Here is a 20,398-nt window from a genome sequence, read left to right on the forward strand (position 1 = left end):
ACACAAAAGGTCAAAAAGTCAGCACCCACTTTACCAAACATACAGACAAGTGAAATGAAAGAACCCCACACACCCAAACCAAAGAGCATGTTTAGCCTAAACAGAATCCTAGCATCCTTATAAGCAGGTTTCCTCTCTAGAGCAAGAATAAGTATTTCACAATGAACAGATAAACCAAATTAAAAAAAAGGATTCTGAAGGGCAGGAAGAAACTGCTACAATCAATTGGACCAGAAACACCCTCAAAGTACATAACAAAAAGCTATCAAGAACTTTGCTCCTCAGGATTAAACTCAGTTGTCAGTGTGACACAAATAAACTATCAACCAACATATGAGCCAGCACAGTTAGAAAGGTTTATCCTAATACTGCCACATGCATTTTTTTTCTGCCAACTGCTGCTAGGTCTCCAGCATAGAATTTACAATCCAGTAAGCAGGAATATGGGACCATGATGAGGTTAAGTTTTGTGAGCAAGTGTGAATCAAAAAATTACTTTAAACTTACAGGAAATTAAGAAGTACATGGTATTCCATTTTAGTAATACTGAACTCTATTAAATATGCTAAATAAATAAATACTAATTTTTTGGCATTGCAGCCTAATTAATAGAAACAGAAAGGGTATGAAGATTCTAGGCTGTGCAGGAGCTCAAATCATGAAAGTCAAGAGAAACTTCTTGTATAGAGAAGCTGCTAAAGCTTATAGAAGAAGTGGGATTGCACAGAGTGAAGCAGTTACTACACTTAAGTGTTTGCACTGTTAAAACCACAATAGCAACGCAAGCTGCACTGACAGAGGACATACAAAGACTCACCCAAATGCAAGTACATATAATCCCCATGACAGGAATGACAGCTGCATATCACCACAAATGGACATGAGTGAAACAAACCCAGAATGGGATCTTATACAACAAGAGCCTCCTCTCTGGTTTATTTCTGGATCAACTTAAACTGGAGTTTACTTTAATTTACAACAAATACAGAAGATTAATGCAGAAGTCAATTATTCTCTCTTAGGTACAACCCTGCAATCACAATCCAGTCAATCTCACAGAATACGAGAAGAACAAGGAAATGAAAAGAAACCAAAGAGCTCAAACCTAAGTTTGGCAAGAATTATCAGTCCTGTAAAAAGCAGAAAGGTATAAATATAAAAAGAAAATTAAGACCCTTATTCCTTTTCAGGAAATGCTTTTGTACGTATGTAAATATTCAGAAGGAAATTTTTCTCCATTTTTAACAGCCTGGCATTTTTCTATCACAGTCAAAACCTGTGACTTACCTACCAAAAAACCAAAACCAACACCCAACCCAAACCCAAAGAAACAAATAAACAAAAAAACCCCCAAACCAAACAAAACCCCAAATGAACAAACCATCAAAACCCCTCCACAATCTTACCAGACTTTAAAAAGCAGAACAGATACAGGCACATATACTGCATTTTTAAAAACATTTCTGTTTAAATGACTAATGACATACAGAAAACTGCACAGGCAATTTTTTTCTGAAGATTATCAGAGAACTCCAGCATTTTACAGCTTGCTTTCTTCTCACAAAAGTTAAAAGTACCCTTCCTAAAAATCACTTTTCCACATGAGATTATAGATTCCTGAAGAGATGGACAGCCAGAATTTACACAAAGCTTTATGCTGGCGTCTACAGAGTAAGATATAGTAGTGGTATAATTTTTTATTTGAGATAAAGATAAATTTAAATGTGAGTAAAGAGTAAAAAATAAAAAAAAAATAAAAATCAATGGTCAGAGAACAAATAGCTGTTTTTCTTTTAGCAAAACAATATATTTTCCCTTGCAAGTTATGACCACACAGACTCACCTGTAAAGCTAAATTAGTTCAAGACAAAATAATGCATCACAATCTGAGCAAACAAATATATTTCACTTACCAAAAAAGCAGCGAATTCTGTACCACAAACTACATTCTCACCAGACTGCTGACAAAGCAGAAGCTGTGTAGTGGCTTAAGGCTGCATTCTCTCCAGCCTGTCAAGTGTCTAGATACATTCAAAGTAATGTGAGCAGTCAACTGCTTGCAGTTCTTGAGACCTTCCCTTTTGTGGTTTGTAACTATAATTTTTGGAAAATTACGTGCTCAGTTACATTTTTATTATTTTAGTCTAAAAACTGTTCTGCGTACTGCTATAAACCAGACAAGTGTCAGTGACTGCTTCACGGAATTCAAAACAGAGAACTTCAGATGCACTACTCACATACCAAATGAAGCCTTAACATTCAGAGCATAAAATTTATCTTCTAATAACTTTATGAGAACATGACAATCTAGATAATGTTACTGGCAAAAAAAAATTTTAAGCTATGATAAACTTGTTCTGGTTAAGTTTAGAATAGTAACAGGGGTTTTGTTATAGCTCATCTCAGGCCTGTTAGAGCACCTTATTCTCAGGAGACCACAACTGAACAGACAGGGTGAAGTGCAAGGATGATAGTCAGTTACAATACAGGAATTAGAAACACACATCAAATTCCAACAAAACAGTAAATAATTAATTTTGAAGGGGTTTTTTTTGTGTGAAGACACGATTTTGGGCTCACTAATCCAGATGAAGCTATGGCTACCCCGTTTCGTGGCATTCAGCTTCCTTCCTGCAAAAGGATATAAATACAATCCAGGAAAAAAAGCCTTAAAGTTTCACCTCACTTTCTACACCTAGGGAAAAACAGCCACACAGTTCTCTTACTACCCTTTATTTAGTTTGCACTTCCCTCTCACCACAAAGCTAGACTACCCTTCTATTAGTTTGCACCTCCCTCTCACTACAAAGCTAGACTTTCTCAGTCACCTTTTGGTTCTTCATTCTGTTGGAAACTGAAATAGCCTGACTCCCAGTTAGTTAAGGGAACATCTGTCCAGAAAACAAAGGGAAAATATTGTAGAAAGAAGCTGAACGACTGACTGTGTGCTCACAAAGTGGGCAGTCTGTTAGCTAAAGCAGAAGCTAAAGCTGGTCTCTGGACTATGCCCTGCATGTACACAGCTGCAGCCTGTACCTGTGATACAAACACATCTGCAAAGAGAAAAGGAGTACAAGTAGCACCAAATAAGCTTCAAGCTAAGGATACTACAAGGTCATGCTGCAAGTTATCACAGAAATCCTAACGATTCAAGCAATTTGATGTGCTTCCAGATTTTTCAAGAAGGATAAGAGGGACAGAACATCCTACTGAGTTTTCCAACTTAAGTATCATGGCACAGCAACAGAGCACAGATCCAGAGAAACACGGCATACCCATTTCCAGACCTCCTGTGGAATCCACAGGTGTCACAGCTGTGCTATCAGCTTTGCAGAAGCAGACATAACTACCACAAACTCAACCAGAATATCATTTGTTGAGCATGCTTTTTTTGAAAGACACCACAGAGTAACAATGAAAAAGCCTAGAAGTACTTACCAGTTGTGCCCAGTAAATTGCCCATTTCCTTTTGCAAAAAGAGATGCTAATTTTGAAATGGCCAATTTCTTACTAAGTAAGCTTTAAGTTCACTTTACAGTTCCAGAAATACGCAGTGGTACTTACTGCCTTTCCTAAAAAGCTGCAGAAGGCACACAGTGGAACAGCTGCTGTGTTCTGCTCCAGTGATGGCTATATTTCAATGGTGGGTTTTCAGTGGCATCCTTACCTAACTCATATGGGTATAGTGAAGACTGTTTAAGAAGCCATACAATGCTGAGACATCATAAGTCTTGTACAAACTCTACTGCAGTCATGTTGGGTAGAATACTACAAGACACAGAACTCTTAAAACGCTACAGTTACAAACTGTCTTTGTCCTGCTGTTATACAACAAGGTATTATTATTTGCATTTGAACTTTCCTGCATATACTTCAGGGCAGGAATCCTAGTATCATAACTATTTCTATAGTCATGTAATTCTACAGTGCTTTAAAAAAACCTCAAAAGTAATAGTGAAAAGTGACCACATACAATATACACTCATTCCTTATCATTCTCCCTCTAAATTACAGTAGAAAGTTGGATTTAGCAGTATTGCAAAGTTCCTTCAGACAGTTTGTTTGAAGCTTCATTGCAGCTTAAAGATTTAGGGAATAACAAATCTATATTTAAACAAGTGTGCCTGAAGCCTTCTAAGGGTCAGACAACTCAGCAAAATAAAGCAGCAAGTACATACACAGCTATGAGCACTTCCATTTTTTTTTGGTAACAACTTCCACTAAGAAAGTGATGAATTTCGAGACAAAAAACAAAACATATTCCTTCTATGTAGCAATTTTTCAGTTAAAACAGATTTTTCTAGCTAAAAAAAATATTAGTTAGCAATACTAGGGTGTAGAGAATGCCTTGGATTAACACCTTCTTAGCTATAATCACAAATAATTGACACCTCTTATACTAATGAACAAGGCAAAATGGAAAGTAATTTAGATAATTCATTCAGGGTAATAGCTTTGTGAGGTAGTATTACTGCCACGAGATCCATTCTCAATTTCCTTGAGTACAATAACAGAGCAGCAGCAAGTTTTTTCACTTCAGGGAGCTTTTCTACCCTATGTAAGTATAAACACAGAAATCCATTATCTATTGATAAAAACAAAGCAAGTTAAATAAAGTTTCATATGTTTCAATTTCTCATAACAGCCATCAGCTCCTTGTATCACAAGTGTAAATAAAACACTTCACTTACTGAAATCAATGAGAAACCTTCCAAATCCTTGCCTTTGGTACTGGGGCATGATCATTATGCAGGAGACATTGTACTTCTGCTGGCAAAGCTTTTCCTGGGGGAAGGAGAAACAGATCAAGTATGTCAAAGCACTGCTGAAGTGGGCAATTGCCTGCACCTGCCGCTGTCCTTGTAAAATATCCAATACGGTGAACAGATGCAGGGGGTCAGTACCAAAGTCAAATAATGCCATGTTAATGTTTAATTATAAGAAGGAAGGATCAAACATACCCTTCAGAATATTTTTAATTAGTTAACTACTCAGCATCTTAAAAATTAAATATATTGTCTAAATAGCATAATGAAGTTTATGTGTTGTAAAGGAGGAGGAAGGGAAGAAAAGTGAACTATTTTTATGTTTCACTGATGATCCTGTCAAGGATATAGAAGTGGAAAATAGTATCCATACACATGGTGAAGTTGTATTTTCACAGCAACTGCTACAGTGCCTACTGGTTTCCATCTTTATTTTGTCTCTCTGAATTAACATGGGGACAGGGTGAAGGGGAAAAACCCTATGCTTGTAAAACTAACACCTGAAGCATACTGACTTTCAGAGCTGAAGGCTTCTCTCATGGATCCAAATCAATGAAGAATGATGAGAAGCCAGAGCTCCTTCAGACAGAATGAAGTCATGTAACATACAGCCAATGGAGGCAAATACTACACTCACTGTTTAAGACAACAGAAGGAAGAATCTAAACTAGGAAGCTGTTCTAACAACAGTAAGGTTAGAGATCTTTCAGATTTGCTGATGAAAAGGAAGAGCCTCAAAGTCTTGTTACCTTTGAAATATTACACACACACCCCAGAAAAAGTCAGCTCCCTTAAAACTAGGGAGTTTAGGGAGCAATAGGTGGTGTCTAGGGAGTTTTAAGGGAGACCAAATCGATCAAAAAACAAAGACAGCGTAACTCATAACTAGCAGGAAGTTGTGGCAAGCACATATACAGTTTAAGACACCACCTATCACTTCAGCCTCCACATGTGATGACACCAGACCAGGGATGGCACTGACAGGATCAAATGCCACTATGTTCATTTCCAAATATTTCTCCAGCTGCGAAAGCAGATATCTAAGCTGTTTTCACAAGGTTTCTTAGTTTCTACAGTATGGTGAGTTATTTTTTTCTGTAGGGGCTTTCTTTAAGACTGCTACTAGCACAAAGTCTACAAATACACTACCAGGATGCAATAATGGAAGAAAAGCCAGAGCATTCAGTGCATAATTTGAGATGAGGCGAGTTTGGGTTTCTCCCCCACCCCTTAAGTTTTGGTAGCTAAAACATTCATGATCATCAAATGTGACAGACTAGTCAGAAGCAACAGGGGTGAAGTGGACGAACAAAATGCATCCTTGCTGAAAGAGCGATTCACATTAACACCTGCAGTATCTTAAATAAATCTAGAAAATACTTGCCTATATCAGAGTTGACATGTTTGTATTCCACAAGAACTTCTGACTGACATAAAAGACAATGCAAATTGTGCCTAAGCATCTCAGTTACTTTAATTCCAGCAAGGTCTGTATCTCAGAATGAACTGGTCAGACCCCCAAGAAATCACCGTATAACAATCAGGTACTCTGATTAGATTTTTTAAATTCTTCAAAATAGTATCTTCATACAAACCACTTCTTTAAGAAAGAAAATTAGAGCTGCTAGAAGCTGGTGATACTACGGGTAAGAAGTACTGAACTCCTAAGTAACTGTATCAATTCAACACGTTTCTTATGAACAAATTATGGGTAGTAACTGAAGCTTTTCCTGTTGCAGGTATAACTACTTATACTTTAACATTATTTTTGATCATCTGTCAAGACAGTCCACATAAACATTGGTTTTGTCCATAACAGCTACCTACTGCTTTAAAATTCAACCAGAACCAATAGACACATCAACTCTAAAGACATCCAACATAAAGTTAGGCAACACATTCTTAACGCTCAGCGCAGTGACTAACTACATTAGACCAGACTGTACTTGATACGAACATAGCTGGCCATTTACGTCTAAGTAGGCAGCTAGAACTGCTAGCAGTAAAACCATGACAACACATCAATGTTTCAAATACCTAGTCCTTTTAAATTTTAGACTTGTAATAGTATTGCAAAAATGGTAGAGGGAGGAAAAAGACAGCATTTTAAACAAACAAAACATTCTGAGAACAAACAAAACCAAACAAAAAAAGCCCAAACCACAAACCTCCCCCAGTGCATGTGGCTGACTGCACATAAAATTTCTCAATTTGCATCAGTCTTTGACAGAGAAAAGTATGAGTGTAGTTGAGACAATGCACATTATCTTTGAGATTTATAGAGGTATCAGGCTTCTGAGTATTTTTTTCTTTGCTATTGGCACAAGTATTTAGCCGACTGGAAATGACAAATGTTTAAAACAACCGTATTTTTTTTTTTTTTTTTTTTACCTTGGAGAAATATCCAACTAAATGGCAGCCTTTCTCGTCATTTTTTGTAAGGACATAGAAGAGGAATGGCTCAACATCATAATACAAGGTTTTATGGTCCAGAAAGAGCTTAGCTAACAAACAAAGATTCTGACAATAAATTTTGCTCACATTTCCATCAACCTGGAAAGCAAGATAGATGAAGTTATTTCCAGTGTCATCAACATATTAGGACAAAACAACTTATTAGTCAATCATAACATGAAAGGAAATGTAAACACTATGGTCTTACAGAAACAAACAAAAAAAAAAAACCCACACAAAAAACCACATTAAGGTTCAGAAAAGCCCCAGCTTCTTGTTAAATAAAATTCTCAAATTAGTACTAATTATTTTGCACTTGTAAATAACCTCTGAGCAGCCATATTTCTTAAGCAAAATAACATCACCTTTTTAATCGTTCAAGTTAGACTTACTTCTTTCACTTTATTCCTGGAATGAAAATGAATATGACTGGCAGACAACAAAAAAGTACTACTTCAAACTACATTAAACCGCAGTTTGCGAGAAGGCAGTGGCAGACAACAACTAAAAAAACCTACAAAACAATGAAGCATTGAATTCCTAAAGCATAAGGCCAATAAATGAGTCGCCAATTACGTATTAATCACAGCAACATTTTAGATAAATTAGGACAAAATTTCTATGCCAGACTAAAACGCTATTGAGAGAAGTAAGTTTTCAGGCCAAGTACTACAATTAGCCTAGGTATGCTACAAGTATAAAGAGTCAAAAGCTGTGACTCAGATACAGAAAACCCAGACACAGATGCAGATTTCCTAGATCAGTTAGTTACCCCCTGAAAGGGAAGGCTGAGTCAAAGGCAAAAGCATTTTTGAAATAATCTTCCTAATGGAAAGGTTTGCTTGCACTGAACTTCTTCGATAAAGTCACTAACTGTATTTCATTCACAGAGACAGGCAATTTGCATGCTGAAAAAGAAGCTATATTCTGTTCTAATTTGGTTTTAATAAGAATCCTAGAGTTACAAATCTGAGTAAACCCCAATCTTCTGGGTATATTTAGGGATTTCGAGGTGACTTCAACAGTTGTATTATCTGGATTAAAGAAAAAAAGATGTAATGGACAGCTGCTACTCCTAAAGACATCAGAATAAACACTTGCATACAGGACTCAAGAACCTATCAAATATGTTAAGCTCTCATACAACTCACTCCATTGTCAAGATGCTTTTTATTCCTTTTCACAATTACTAGCAAATTAAATGCAAACATGAAGCACATAGAAATCATCACTGAGTAAGCCACAAGCCTGAAAACCCAAATTTAGTAAGCTCTCTTTTTTAGTAATAGCATTTTACAGAAATATTAAAAAAAATAAAAACTAAAAAAACAAAACAACTTAAATTCCACACAAACACAGCTTGCTCATCAGTTTTAAATGAAAGAGAAAAAAAACAAAAAACAAAACCATACACAAAACAAAAAGGGACTGCAAGTTCAAATGCAAACTTCTGTCACAAGTTTCTTGGCTACAGCATAGCAGTAAACTATGTCAGTCTTCCCTCAAATATATCAGTCATGGACTGAGCAGAGGTACATGTCCTAAATGCCAAACTCATTTCTACTTCTCTCAAAAACAAGTATGAAGGAAACCACAAAGCCTTCATTCTGCCTAACACAAAATGGGACACAGAATTCCTGAAAATATCAGTGAGGAAGAGTATCAACTGATGAATAAGTTTCTACAGTTACCAGAGTAACAACTGATAGTAACCTCCAAAATAAAAAAAGGCCTCACTTCATTTCAGAAGTCTTAACATACAGGCTTACTGAAGCATGGGAAATAAAGGAATAAAAGCAGTGGAGAAAGAACTGAGACACCACTTTCACATGCACCTTGTTTTCCATGTGCTTTTTGTGTCAATTCCCCACCTCCCCACCCGCTTTCTCAGAGCTGTATTTTATTTTTTAGGAAGTTTTTATTTACATCTTAGCAGTAACTAATGAAAATAAACTGGAAAGCAGGACTTGCCTATTGTATGCTGCACAGTTCTGAACACCTAATAGAGAAAATGCAAGTTACTTTTGGATTGACTAAGGCAATTTTGTTTCTTGACAGGAAAAGAGTTAAGGCTGTTTACAGTTTCAGTCTTTCACTGGCAGATCTATAATCTTTATGAAAACTGCCAAAGTCAGGAAGGAAGCAATCCTGATGCAGACAGCTATTTTGCTAATAGCACAAAAACAAACAACTGAATAGTATATTAAGATCTTGTTCTAAGTTAAGTAAACTTCAGGACTGCATCTACCACTGTTTGAATGGGCAATGACCAAGCACAACAGACATATACACAGTAAGAAAACACAAGTTTCAAGTAAATCTATGATACCTGCAATTACAAAGCTGTTATCAGTACACGCATCTGCATACTGCTGCTTGAAAACCAGCCTCAAAAGAAATCCTACTAATCCCAGCAGTCTTTTCTGCTTATACACAAAAGTAACAACTCTTGATAAACAGTAACATGGAGGTTGATGCATAGCTTTAATAACTGCAGGTATGCAACTTCAAAGAGAATTCTGTTGTGCGTGAATCCATAAAAACTTAAGAGAAGTCATGTCCCAAGAGAATAATTTAGATTATAAAAGAACACATTCACAGGCTCAACAATGGACTTCTAAAACTAAAGGCAATGTGTTCTGACCAAAGTCAGACTGAATCTCTGTCACCCAACCAGGATGTTTCTGGGCAAGCTTCTCAAGCATCCGAAAGGAATGCAGATGCAGTAGCCACATTTGTCTTTTTAGAACAATACACAGAAAACTACTTTGCTTGCCTTTATACATGGGAAGCAAGATTAATTTCTCTCTATACCCAAGACACTCAAACAGCCAGAAATCAATGGGTGCCAAGAGGTACTTCTACTGAGAAGGGAAAGGCAATTGAGTCAAAGGACTTCCACTGCAGTCCCCATCTAAGATGCATGCTATATAAATATCCTCAGAGACTGGCTAATGCATGAAATACTAGTAAAGAAATTAAGAATAGTGTACAAACATGGCAGGGAGGAACAGGGAAGACGGACTTATTTTTGAGGTGTAAATTGAATCTTCCAAGGAGTATTTCAGTATGTTACAGGTTTTACTAGTTCACTAGTTCTACTGATCTGTAATGTCTTTAAGCTACAAACCTTCAGAAATGTGGGATTTGTGACATACCTACCTCAAATACTGAAAGGTCATTTCTTCTGTAGATTTCATTGGCTGGTGGATGGAACCAGCCACATTTCTCTGAGTGCCTCAGCAAAATGTTTTTACTTTTCATGTATTTAAGACAGAATTCACACAGGTAAAGCTTTGGTAATCTGTACAAAAATTAGAAAGATATTTTATATAAAAAAATCATTAAATTCTGTAAATAAAAAGGCTACCACAAAGTTAAGAGTCCCTCTCCTGTTTAAATACAAGGTACCATGAGCAAATACGGCTTCCATTTAAATAAATATCACAGTAAGGTGAATGACTGAACATAGAATACATCAGCCATAAGAAAAGGAAGACAAGATTCAATCACAGTGAACTTAGTACTATAGAGTTGGACTGCAATCAGCTGTTTTGTGGTCCACCTCTGGTAGATCCCAGGTACTTTCCCCTTTCCACATTCCAACTAAGCTTTTGCTGTGGTTTCCATCAAAGCAGGCACACTGGAATCATACCTTGACTTTCACCCTCCTTCCAGTGAAGACAAAAGAGGCACACAGCAGAATACAGGCAATCTCCTTCCCTTTAATTTTCCTTATTTTATATGTGGGAAAGGCTAGGAGATGATTTTTCTTTCCACCGTCTTCCAAACACTTGGGTAGGATAGCAAGCTGTACTAGGACTGTAACCACCTCACCCCCACTTAAACTATCACTTCACTTGAACACAGAAGCCCATCCAAAAAGCTGGGGAGCATTTTGCTTGTATCCAACGTATCTGGACAACACAGGCAACATAGATGATTGTAATCCTCCAGGAAGGATTTAGTTCAGACTACTCAGAATGTAGTACCTTGTGGAAGACAATGCTGACACGTGTTCTACATATCAGAAATTGCTCCTTTCAGTGAATTTTATGGCTTTTTACCTTCGTTTTTAAATTACTGAAGCAGTGGAAGACTGATACAAAATTAATTAGCCTACAAAGTTTTAGAGCAGAGGACAATCTTCATCTGCTCTGAACCTACTGGCACATCCTGGGATCATGGTGGGATCACAGTCATTGTTACACTCCTCCCATATTCTAAGAAAGTTTATCAGCAACATAAAAAGCAGTTTGAACTGTTTGTTCAATGATGTAATCCACTGAAAAGAACCACAGTACCTCCACCACTGCCCCTTACTAATAATAACTATCCTTATGCTTCTCTCAGATTAATTTACTTGATGGAGCAGGTAACTTTATTTTTCATAATATGTTATAAAGTGAATGAGAGAAAACATCAACACTATAAAAGCAGTCGTAATAAAAGGAAATAGAAATGATCTATACACTTTTTTCTGGCCCTTGATTTTTATTATTACCACTTCATAAAGTGCCTCTGATTCCCACCACACAAAGACGGCAATATCTAGAAATGAGGGGGTGAAGAGAAAAGGCAGTTTACAGTAATAATATGCAAACGCATTTTGGAACAGACCACATAGCTTGGTTGCTTGCTAGTAGTAAAGCTTGATAATCATACAGTTCTGAAAATCTCCCATGTGTGCCACAGATCCAATGGATTCATAGAACGTATGTTTTTAGCACACGCAAAAAAAAAAAAAAATCAGCAAAAAATCTGCTGAGCACGCACACCAGTCCATGCTCTCTGCCTGACTCCAAGGTGCTCCCTGGCAAAGAAGGCTAGAAACAAGATGCTCTTGCCACAACTTGCTCACTTTAGCTTTATTTATCTTACATGTTCACATTTCTCCCTAATCCCTAGAAAAAAAAAGGTTAACGAATTCTGGATGACAAACAATTAATATCTCTAAATGGCCAGAAATCAGACATGTTTGGTTGCAATGGTTTAAAAACACCAAACATGCAAAAAAAAAAAAAAAAAACCACAACCCCAAAACCCAACCAAAAAAAGAAACCCCCAAAATAACCATCTCCTCACAAAACAAAACAACAGAACACCTCAAGCAGAACGAACAAATAAATCCTCCCCAAAAACCCAAACACATATGCCAATACACACTGCAAGACTGTACTGATGCAGGACTAGGAAAACCAGTCTTCTAATGCATCTTAAGAACTAGTTATAAAAGACAAACCCTTGCTCTCACAATTAGGAGAGTGTATTTACTTTTCATAGTTGCACACTATAAACAGTTACAAAAGAGTAAGAAAATAAATTGCAACTATCACATTATTAAAAGCTCCAACAACGTATGGCAATCTTGACAACTTGGTACCTTGCATATTCCTGTGGGTAAGGTGAAGAGTACCAGGTCTGGATCTCATATTTTCCGAACTCAATCACTGAAGGGTATCGCCCACCTGTTTCACCAGTGTTTTTACACCCAATTTTCTGTCAGGTGTAATACAAGAAAAACATTAGTCGTAGAAGAAGTAAAAGGAATGTTAGCTTTATATCAATTTCACCCAGTGAAGGTGTGAGAAACCTGAAGCATCCAAATCAGTTGCTTAAGTTCTTCCACCCTGGACAGAGGACAGAGTTCGCAAACAGCCAAATATAAACAGTCAAAATGTCTTTCAAGGTGCAATAAAACTAAACATGAAGTTAACAGAGCAGTGCTTACAAGTGCATACAAATAGATGGTGCATGACCTAGCCACAAAAGAGGCACAACTGCTTCGGTTTTTCTCTCCTGCACCATCTAGTGTAGTGCTAGGACTTCTCTACAGTTCTGGTTCAAATTCAAAGCTGTCCTTTTGTCCAAACAATGAATCGTGGAAACCACGAGGTTGGAAAAGACCTTTAAGGTCATGAAGTCCAACCTTTACCCCAGGACTGCGAAGTGAGGGAGAAGGCATCAGCAGAACCTTTCTAGAGTCCTTGGAATTTACCTCTAACAGCAGTATATTAACGCACGCTAATCTCAGCTATCACACTGAAGTTGAGCTGATAAGAAAACAACTACTAGACTCTAAAGGACTGGAGAAATAAAAAAAAGGAAGAAGGCGGGAGGGAAAAGCAATTTCACCATTAATTCTACAAGTCTTACCACTTAACATTTTGGTCTGAGTTTTCTGGTTAAAACACTTTGAATTAAGACTATAAAAAGGTCACTTCCTTGACCCATAGCAGATAACGTCAGTTCTTGTACACTAAACCTGAAAAAACACTGACTTCCATTACTGAAAACAGTGAAAGACATACTCATTTATGACGCAATTTTAAAAAAAGCAGCCATTGAAATATTACATGCACCTCCTCTCTAACCTAGGTTCTCAAACACACTGCTCATAGACAGAGAACAACCAAAACAAACAAAAAACCTCCAAACCAAAACTCAGTCTCCACCAGCTGGTATGAACAGTTTCAATCAGATTCAGTTCAAATATTTGCACTGGAAAAAAAGTCTATCTTATTTAAATTCAAAGAGCATTAAATCATTTGGTAAAATGAACTTATGAACTCACTAAACCCAGTTTTCTACCGAACAGTATTTGCTGGGACAGACGTAGCTTCTCATAGCAGCTGCTTTATCCGCAGAGGAAAATCAGCAGGAACACTCTTACCGACCAACATCCTCTCAGGGCTGACCAGGATGTCAGCTACGCTTAATCTCCATGCTTAATCAGTGGTAGCCCTGTGTCCAAAATGCTCAAGTTTATCTTTTGAAATCTATCCTAAGTGTCACTTATCATCTGACCCATTCCAGTGTGATGTTTTGTCTCCTATCCAAGAGGATGTAACTGTATATACAGTGCCTCCCAAATTAAATTCACAGCAAGCATGACATATTAATTCGGAAGGAATATATTAAAAAATCAAGATAAATAAGACGTATGAAGGTGAACTAAATTTTTAGTTGCAGAAATAAATGTGTTTTATACTACATGATTCTTACCTCCAGGGACAGTTCTCGAGCCTGCTTAAATACTTCCAAATCCTCCTGTGTAACAGTGTCCTTGCTTCCCACCAGAAACACATCCGTATTTTCTTGTTTGATGCTTAGTTTGATTTCAGTATCTGTTATTTAAAACCAGCAAAAAGTTTATTCACAGACATGAAGGTTACACATGCCTTATCAAAGAGATACTCCTAAAAAGAATTGTAGCAACTACGGCTGTTATGACTCCCCACTTAAAACTAAATTTGGGATTACTAAGTAACAGAAATGAAACCATCCCCCCTTCTTGTTTTGTAGTTTGCTGTTGCCTGAGCTATTTTTGGTAGTTGATTGTCTGTCTGTATAAGCCTTTACAGTCCAGTTCTACTAAATTAGTTTTTTAGTCATGACACTGACTGGGTTTAAACCACGACAAACCTCATAAAATGGAGCACATTCTATCACTAGAACTATGCCACCTAATAGACTCCAGTATACTCTACCAGGTAAAACTAAGAGAAAAAAGGTTGTCCTTTAAATTTGGAAACCAATGCTATGCTAAGTCTGCATTAAAATATCTTTTTTCTTAAATAAAAGTAATTAAAAAAAAAAAGGTAGTTCACAGCATTATAGATCAAGTGTTGTGGAGACTGTAGTAGGATGGAATTGTTCATGAAAAAGCAATGGAGCAGAGGGAAATGAATTGAAATGCCCACCATTATAAGCACTGACAACACAGAATCATGATGACAGCACTACTGCCAAAGAAAAGGCGGGGAAGAACACGTAAGTAGCATGAAAAGTGGCCACTCATGCGGTACTACACAGCCATAAGCAACATTATGAAGGCACTTGGGGCTCCTAGTGTCACTACAGATGCAAAAAATAATAAGAAGGTGGTGTGGTATTAGTCAGAGAAAAAAAAAAACGTTCTGGAGATTTAGTCAGCATTAGATAAAGGTCAAAGTTTTGTTGCTTTTGTATGAAAGTGAAATAAGAACAAGAGAAATAGCTAAGACCTATGTGACAATATAAGATTTTTGGTTTTGGACGGGACGCAGGTTTGGTTGGCGCTTTGACCTTTGCTTACCATCATCCTGATCAGGTTTAATCCTTCCGTCTGCCAAGCTCCCCTTCCCTGGTGAGGGGGTCCCCATCTGAGGGGTCACTTTATACTTTAATCTGCCTAGAATCCTGTGTTTTTTAAGGAAAGTTGTTGTCTTGAGGTGAGCAATTGCTTTAAAAGCGTGCCCTCTAGACACAGCCCATCTAGAGGTACAGGCACGAGAAACAAACCTACTCCTAACCTCTTTCTTTCCATAGAAACAGCTATTAGATTTTGGTGTGGAAGACAACTCTGGTTTATGACGCAAATGCTTGGGTGGTGCATAGCTTGGGTGTCCCTTTTTTCGAGACTGTGCCTGAGTGGCATAGATATGAGAGAGTCCATCAAAGAGTCCCTTTAGCTGACTGTTACTAGGAAGGCTACTAAAGGAAGGTATGCTCGACGGACTGGAAGAACTTTGGGGAGAGTTAGAAGAAGTGGAAGTGCTGGATTTTTGCAAATTGGGGCTCTGACCAGAGATGGGGGTTGGGGGTAAAAGTGAAGAAGGTGGAGGTTTTAGCTTTTGTGTGGTACCTGTCGCCAACACAAGAGAAGTGCATGACTGTTTCTGAGAGACCTTTTTCCTTGGACGATAGTGCTTTGAAAAGTCTATTATTTCACCTCGTGATCTGCGACCATCAGGTGATGGTGTAAAGAACTTAGTAAGGCCATCAATGAGCCCTTTGGTTTTCTTGTTAACTTTAAGTGTAGAGGCAGATATGTAGGTGGAGGTGGTGGTGATTTTGGTGGTGGCACCAGGCCGAGTGGGGTCTGTAACAGGCAATCTGCTGCTTGAATCCTTCACAGATGCAGCATGACCAGATGAAGGTGTGGTACAGACTTTAGTCTTTTGACCCCTACCAGGTGACCCCCTTCCTGTGAATGCATTCACGGATCCTTCATCACTGGTTACAGACCTATGCAAAAAAATTTGGAAAATAAAAATCAGCATTAACTACTGCCGAATAGTACTACAGTTTACTCAAGTTATTTATGCCACCGTACTTAAACTACAAAGAAATTTAAAGACATACTCACTTTCGAAATACATTTCACACTGTGACATAACATCCAACTGTTTTTTTCCCTTTTTTTTTCTCATTGCCCCTCCCCCTTTTATTTTAAAAGGTAGTTCCTAGTACATTTAAGTAGAAGCAGCTGGGATAGCAGGATCTCCCAAGCAGGCAGCCTTCCCACCTGACAACAGCAAAAGACATGGCAAAAGTGTGCTTATTGGGAGAAAAACTTCAATGCATTGTGTCTGAGCACAAGAACTGTTCTATCACTGTAGAATTTATTGTACACACAGAGGAAATGCACATGTTCAGTGCTAATAAATTACTGATGTCAAAACACTTCAGACTGTATTTGCTTAAACTGTAGGGAAAGTCTATTAATCCTATAAAGCAATACAGTCATTTTTCAAGAAACTTAATTTTTTTTCCCCACACTCTCGTTGGATTACATATATCAAAACTAGTAGTCAAAATTATCACCAAAGACCTAAAAGCAAAATGAGGTTATTTATGAAAAGCATTACAACAAAACCAAAGAAATAAACTCTGTTTTCTTTAGAAATTGTAACAATAGCAAAAACAAAAATAGCAAAGGAAAGGAAAGAGCAGAACTGTAAGACCACATGGTATTTGCAGAAAAGTCGTAAACCAATCGGGCCTAACATGGGAAGGAATAGCAATTAATGTTATTTAAATGCTAGGAAGAAAAAGGGCATGCTGAAAACCAACATTTCTGACAGATGTAGTAACAGGTTTAGCTGTTGCTAATGACTGAAGAGAGGAACAACACTGAAGAATACACTGAAGAGTAGTATATTGTAAGTATATAGAAAAGGAACATTTAAAAATGTTTGCAAGTAAAAGAAATAGCTATCAGGAGGCAGGATCAAATTGCAAATCCAAACAAAGCTATATAGTTGCATCAAATGCTTCCACTCTCTTTTCCATCCTGCTCTTTGAAGTTAGCTTATTTACTTTGCAGCAGAAAGTTTTCTTCCAGAGATTTTGCCTTCTTAATTGAGATGCTGAAGTAATTAATTCCAACAGGTTAGTTCTAATTAGAGACCGAACAGCCTGGGGCTACCATCTGGTTTACCAAACTCCAAGGGCCCACCAGTTTAAGAACTAGCCCCTTTTCCACTCACACATCCTTAAATTTGGTTAGCTTCTAAGAGGCAACAAAACCAGAAACTAAGACAAAAGTTTTTCAAATCCTTTGGTGCCGTAAACTTATGTCCACCACAAGACCTATTCTCACTACTACATGTGGTAATCACCATCACTGCCAGAGGCCAACATGCACCTGGTTTTAGTTAAACCTACACAGTAATTTGCCTGTGAAAGGCTTTCTACAGATGGTCAACAGGCAAAAAAACTATTCCAGTACTACTGGACAGATTTTCTTTGTACTACGCAAAAAGAATTAAGTAGCGTTAGCTAACCTTCCGGTATTTCATGTGACCACATACTTCCATTTATGACATTATCATCTTCTGAATCACACCATCTCTTTCAAACAGGATTCAATGAGGAAGAGCCTCTTCTCTTATTCAATCTCCTAATCACTATTTTTCCAAAACAAGATTACTTGTTACATATATTAGATGCTGAAGTAATAGAAACTTGCCCTCAGTATTGCAAGTATTTATGCTATGAAGAACTCCCCAAGTACTACTCTAATATGCTCATGTGGTTCATGTGCTACAAAGAAAATAAAACCTCTCTAAAGATATTCATAAACATTATCCAATGCTAAGAGAACTTTTGCACCCTTTAGCATATTTATTTAAAACGCTGTAGCACAGAATCCCATTAGCAAAATGTAACAGTAAAACCTTCACAATCTTTCCAACCTTTCTTTTACACGTATGAGGCCAGAAGAGAAGCAGAATTACTGTGTCAGAGAAGATATTCCTGCTAACTCCACCGTAGGAACCCAAATCAGGGACATATTTTTAGAGAAGATGGCAGTACTGTATTATTGCCACTAAGATGTCCAACTACAGTGCTCCCTGGAAAGACAGATGCCAGCTGAAAGCTTAGGAACTTTCAAAGGGGTAAAGCAAACCAGAGGGGTAGCTAGAGATATGTGAAATGTTTTAATTACACACACACAATGATATACAGGAATTTCAGTTAAAACACTAGCAGTTGTATGGGTATTTCAATGACCTTCAGATTCTTAAGTTGTTTAGTCAGGAAGCGAATGGAGAAGTGAAAGAATGTTTCACCCACTCTTCCTTTAACAGCATGCCCTCATAAGCCACTACAACTACATCTTTTACTTTCACGTAGTGCCACTCTTCATCCTTGTCCTGTACTACTTTCCTAGAGCAACATACACTGAATTTTAGGAAAAGGACCAAATAGGCAAGACAAGAAAACCTGGTTGAGAGAGAGGGAAAGAGAATATAGAAAGCTGCACAGCACCACATACATCAACTTAACTAGTGTGCTGTATTTGCAGTACTGCAAGTATTTATTCCCCCCCCCCCCCCCTTCTATTTTTACATGGTGGCTCCACTGGCTCCAAAATCTTTATTCTCAAAAATGCAAAGTTTTACAGCAGCCACCATACAGCTCTGAAGAATACCAGGCAGGTATTTAGACTACAGAGAAAAAAGGCTGGGTAACAGCCACATGACAAAATGAGTAGCAGATAAAGCCAGAAAGCTTTTCAGCTGCTAAGCTGATATGGCCAAAAAAGGTAGCTAAACAGGAGAAGAAAGGTGTATGTGCCTAGGAACATGTGATAGAGGGCAACATGCTACTGGAGTCCACACAGAATCGGTTCCTGTTTAACACTCAGTGTAATGTCAACTCAGCACTTGAATGTTACTTAAACAATTGTCCAACCAAGCCTTAAGATGTCCAACTACAGTGTTCCCTGGAAAGACAGATGCCAAAAGAATTACAGCACTCTCATCTTAGATAAACACATTCCTAAGAAGCAAGAGGAACTGCAACCTCCTTCCCTGTAACCACTGACAGCACAACAGCAGAATTAAAGTAATTTTCTCCCAGAGTACCACTGAAACCAGAACTTCCATGGTACTTGCACAGTTTACTTTGTGAAATGAGTTTTGGAGCCAATATTAATTAATAAAGCCAATTGTATATAACATTTGAACAGGTCTTTGAGCAGAACAGTCTCCTGAAGTTGGATATAAGTAACTCACTATTACATACATAATCTGTATTATGTAGGTATTTCAATTATTTGAAGTTACAGTTACAAGATAGCTTTGGCATATGTTATCATTCAGAATTTTATTTGCATCTGCTATGAGTTTTGTTAATAAATTTTTAGGAAAGCAAGTTACAGAGGTTTATTCTCCTCCTTCCAACATGACACAAAAAGCACCCACTATAATTAAGAAGTTATGGGCCACTGGGCTGAAAGGCATATACTAGAATACTTGTCACCTGCTTTCCCCAACTTGAAATACAGTAAAAAACTGTAGCTGAATTAGTGTCAACCGTCTCCTCTTACCTGACTACATTCTTAGAAATATAAGGGGGGGAAAAACTAAATTAAACAAAAAACAAACAAACAAACAAAAAAACATCACAAAACAAAAAACGAAGAGAAACCTACAACATTCGTTGCTTTAGTTTATTTTTTGGTCGTCCAATAGGTTTTGCATATCGTCGCCTTATTTGGGCAGCCTTCTCATGAAGTAGCTTTCTCCCTTTCTTCTTTGGTCTACAGACCTGGCAAATCCACATCCCTACATAAAGGAAAAAAAAGTTTAATAGTACACAGTTTATTTAATCTGTTCTGCAGGTGCATATCAAGATACATGCCCAGTATACAAGGTCAAGAAATTATCTTATGAACAGGACATAGGGAAGAGGAAGCGAACATAGAAAAGTGATCCACTTCTACCTGTATTTTGAAGTGTTTTGAAAGCAAAGTGCTCATGGGAAGAGGAAAAGAGGTGGCAACAAGGATCACAGAAAATACTGTGAACAAATGGGTTCTCAGAATAATTTATGTTCTGGCTTGTCCCTCTTTATACTACCTAGAGCTTTCTTCAGACACAATTAACACAGGGTAAAAATGAGTG

At 37.5% G+C, this 20,398-nt stretch overlaps 1 protein-coding gene across 6 annotated transcripts in view; it reads right to left on the bottom strand.

Moving 5' to 3' along the window:
* Positions 1–20,398, bottom strand: part of KAT6B (lysine acetyltransferase 6B) — a 113,326-nt gene that overhangs the window by 26,562 nt on the left and 66,366 nt on the right. For 4 of the 6 annotated variants that reach the window (XM_061451096.1, XM_061451084.1, XM_061451090.1 and 1 more), the window contains 7 exons: positions 19,927–20,059; positions 15,298–16,229; positions 14,226–14,347; positions 12,604–12,719; positions 10,383–10,524; positions 7,158–7,319; positions 4,692–4,785 (listed from right to left, as the gene is read on the bottom strand). In XM_061451096.1, coding sequence (XP_061307080.1) covers positions 4,692–4,785; positions 7,158–7,319; positions 10,383–10,524; positions 12,604–12,719; positions 14,226–14,347; positions 15,298–16,229; positions 19,927–20,059 — 1,701 coding nt within the window. The remainder of the gene's footprint in view (positions 1–4,691; positions 4,786–7,157; positions 7,320–10,382; positions 10,525–12,603; positions 12,720–14,225; positions 14,348–15,297; positions 16,230–19,926; positions 20,060–20,398) is intronic. The other 2 variants (XM_061451103.1, XM_061451111.1) reach the window with 2 other exon arrangements.

The sequence above is a fragment of the Pezoporus flaviventris genome, unplaced genomic scaffold (assembly GCF_033815535.1).
Source record: "Pezoporus flaviventris isolate CSIRO_AGI_PZ_B2104156 unplaced genomic scaffold, CSIRO_AGI_Pfla_v1 ptg000001l, whole genome shotgun sequence".
NCBI lineage: Eukaryota > Metazoa > Chordata > Aves > Psittaciformes > Psittacidae > Pezoporus > Pezoporus flaviventris.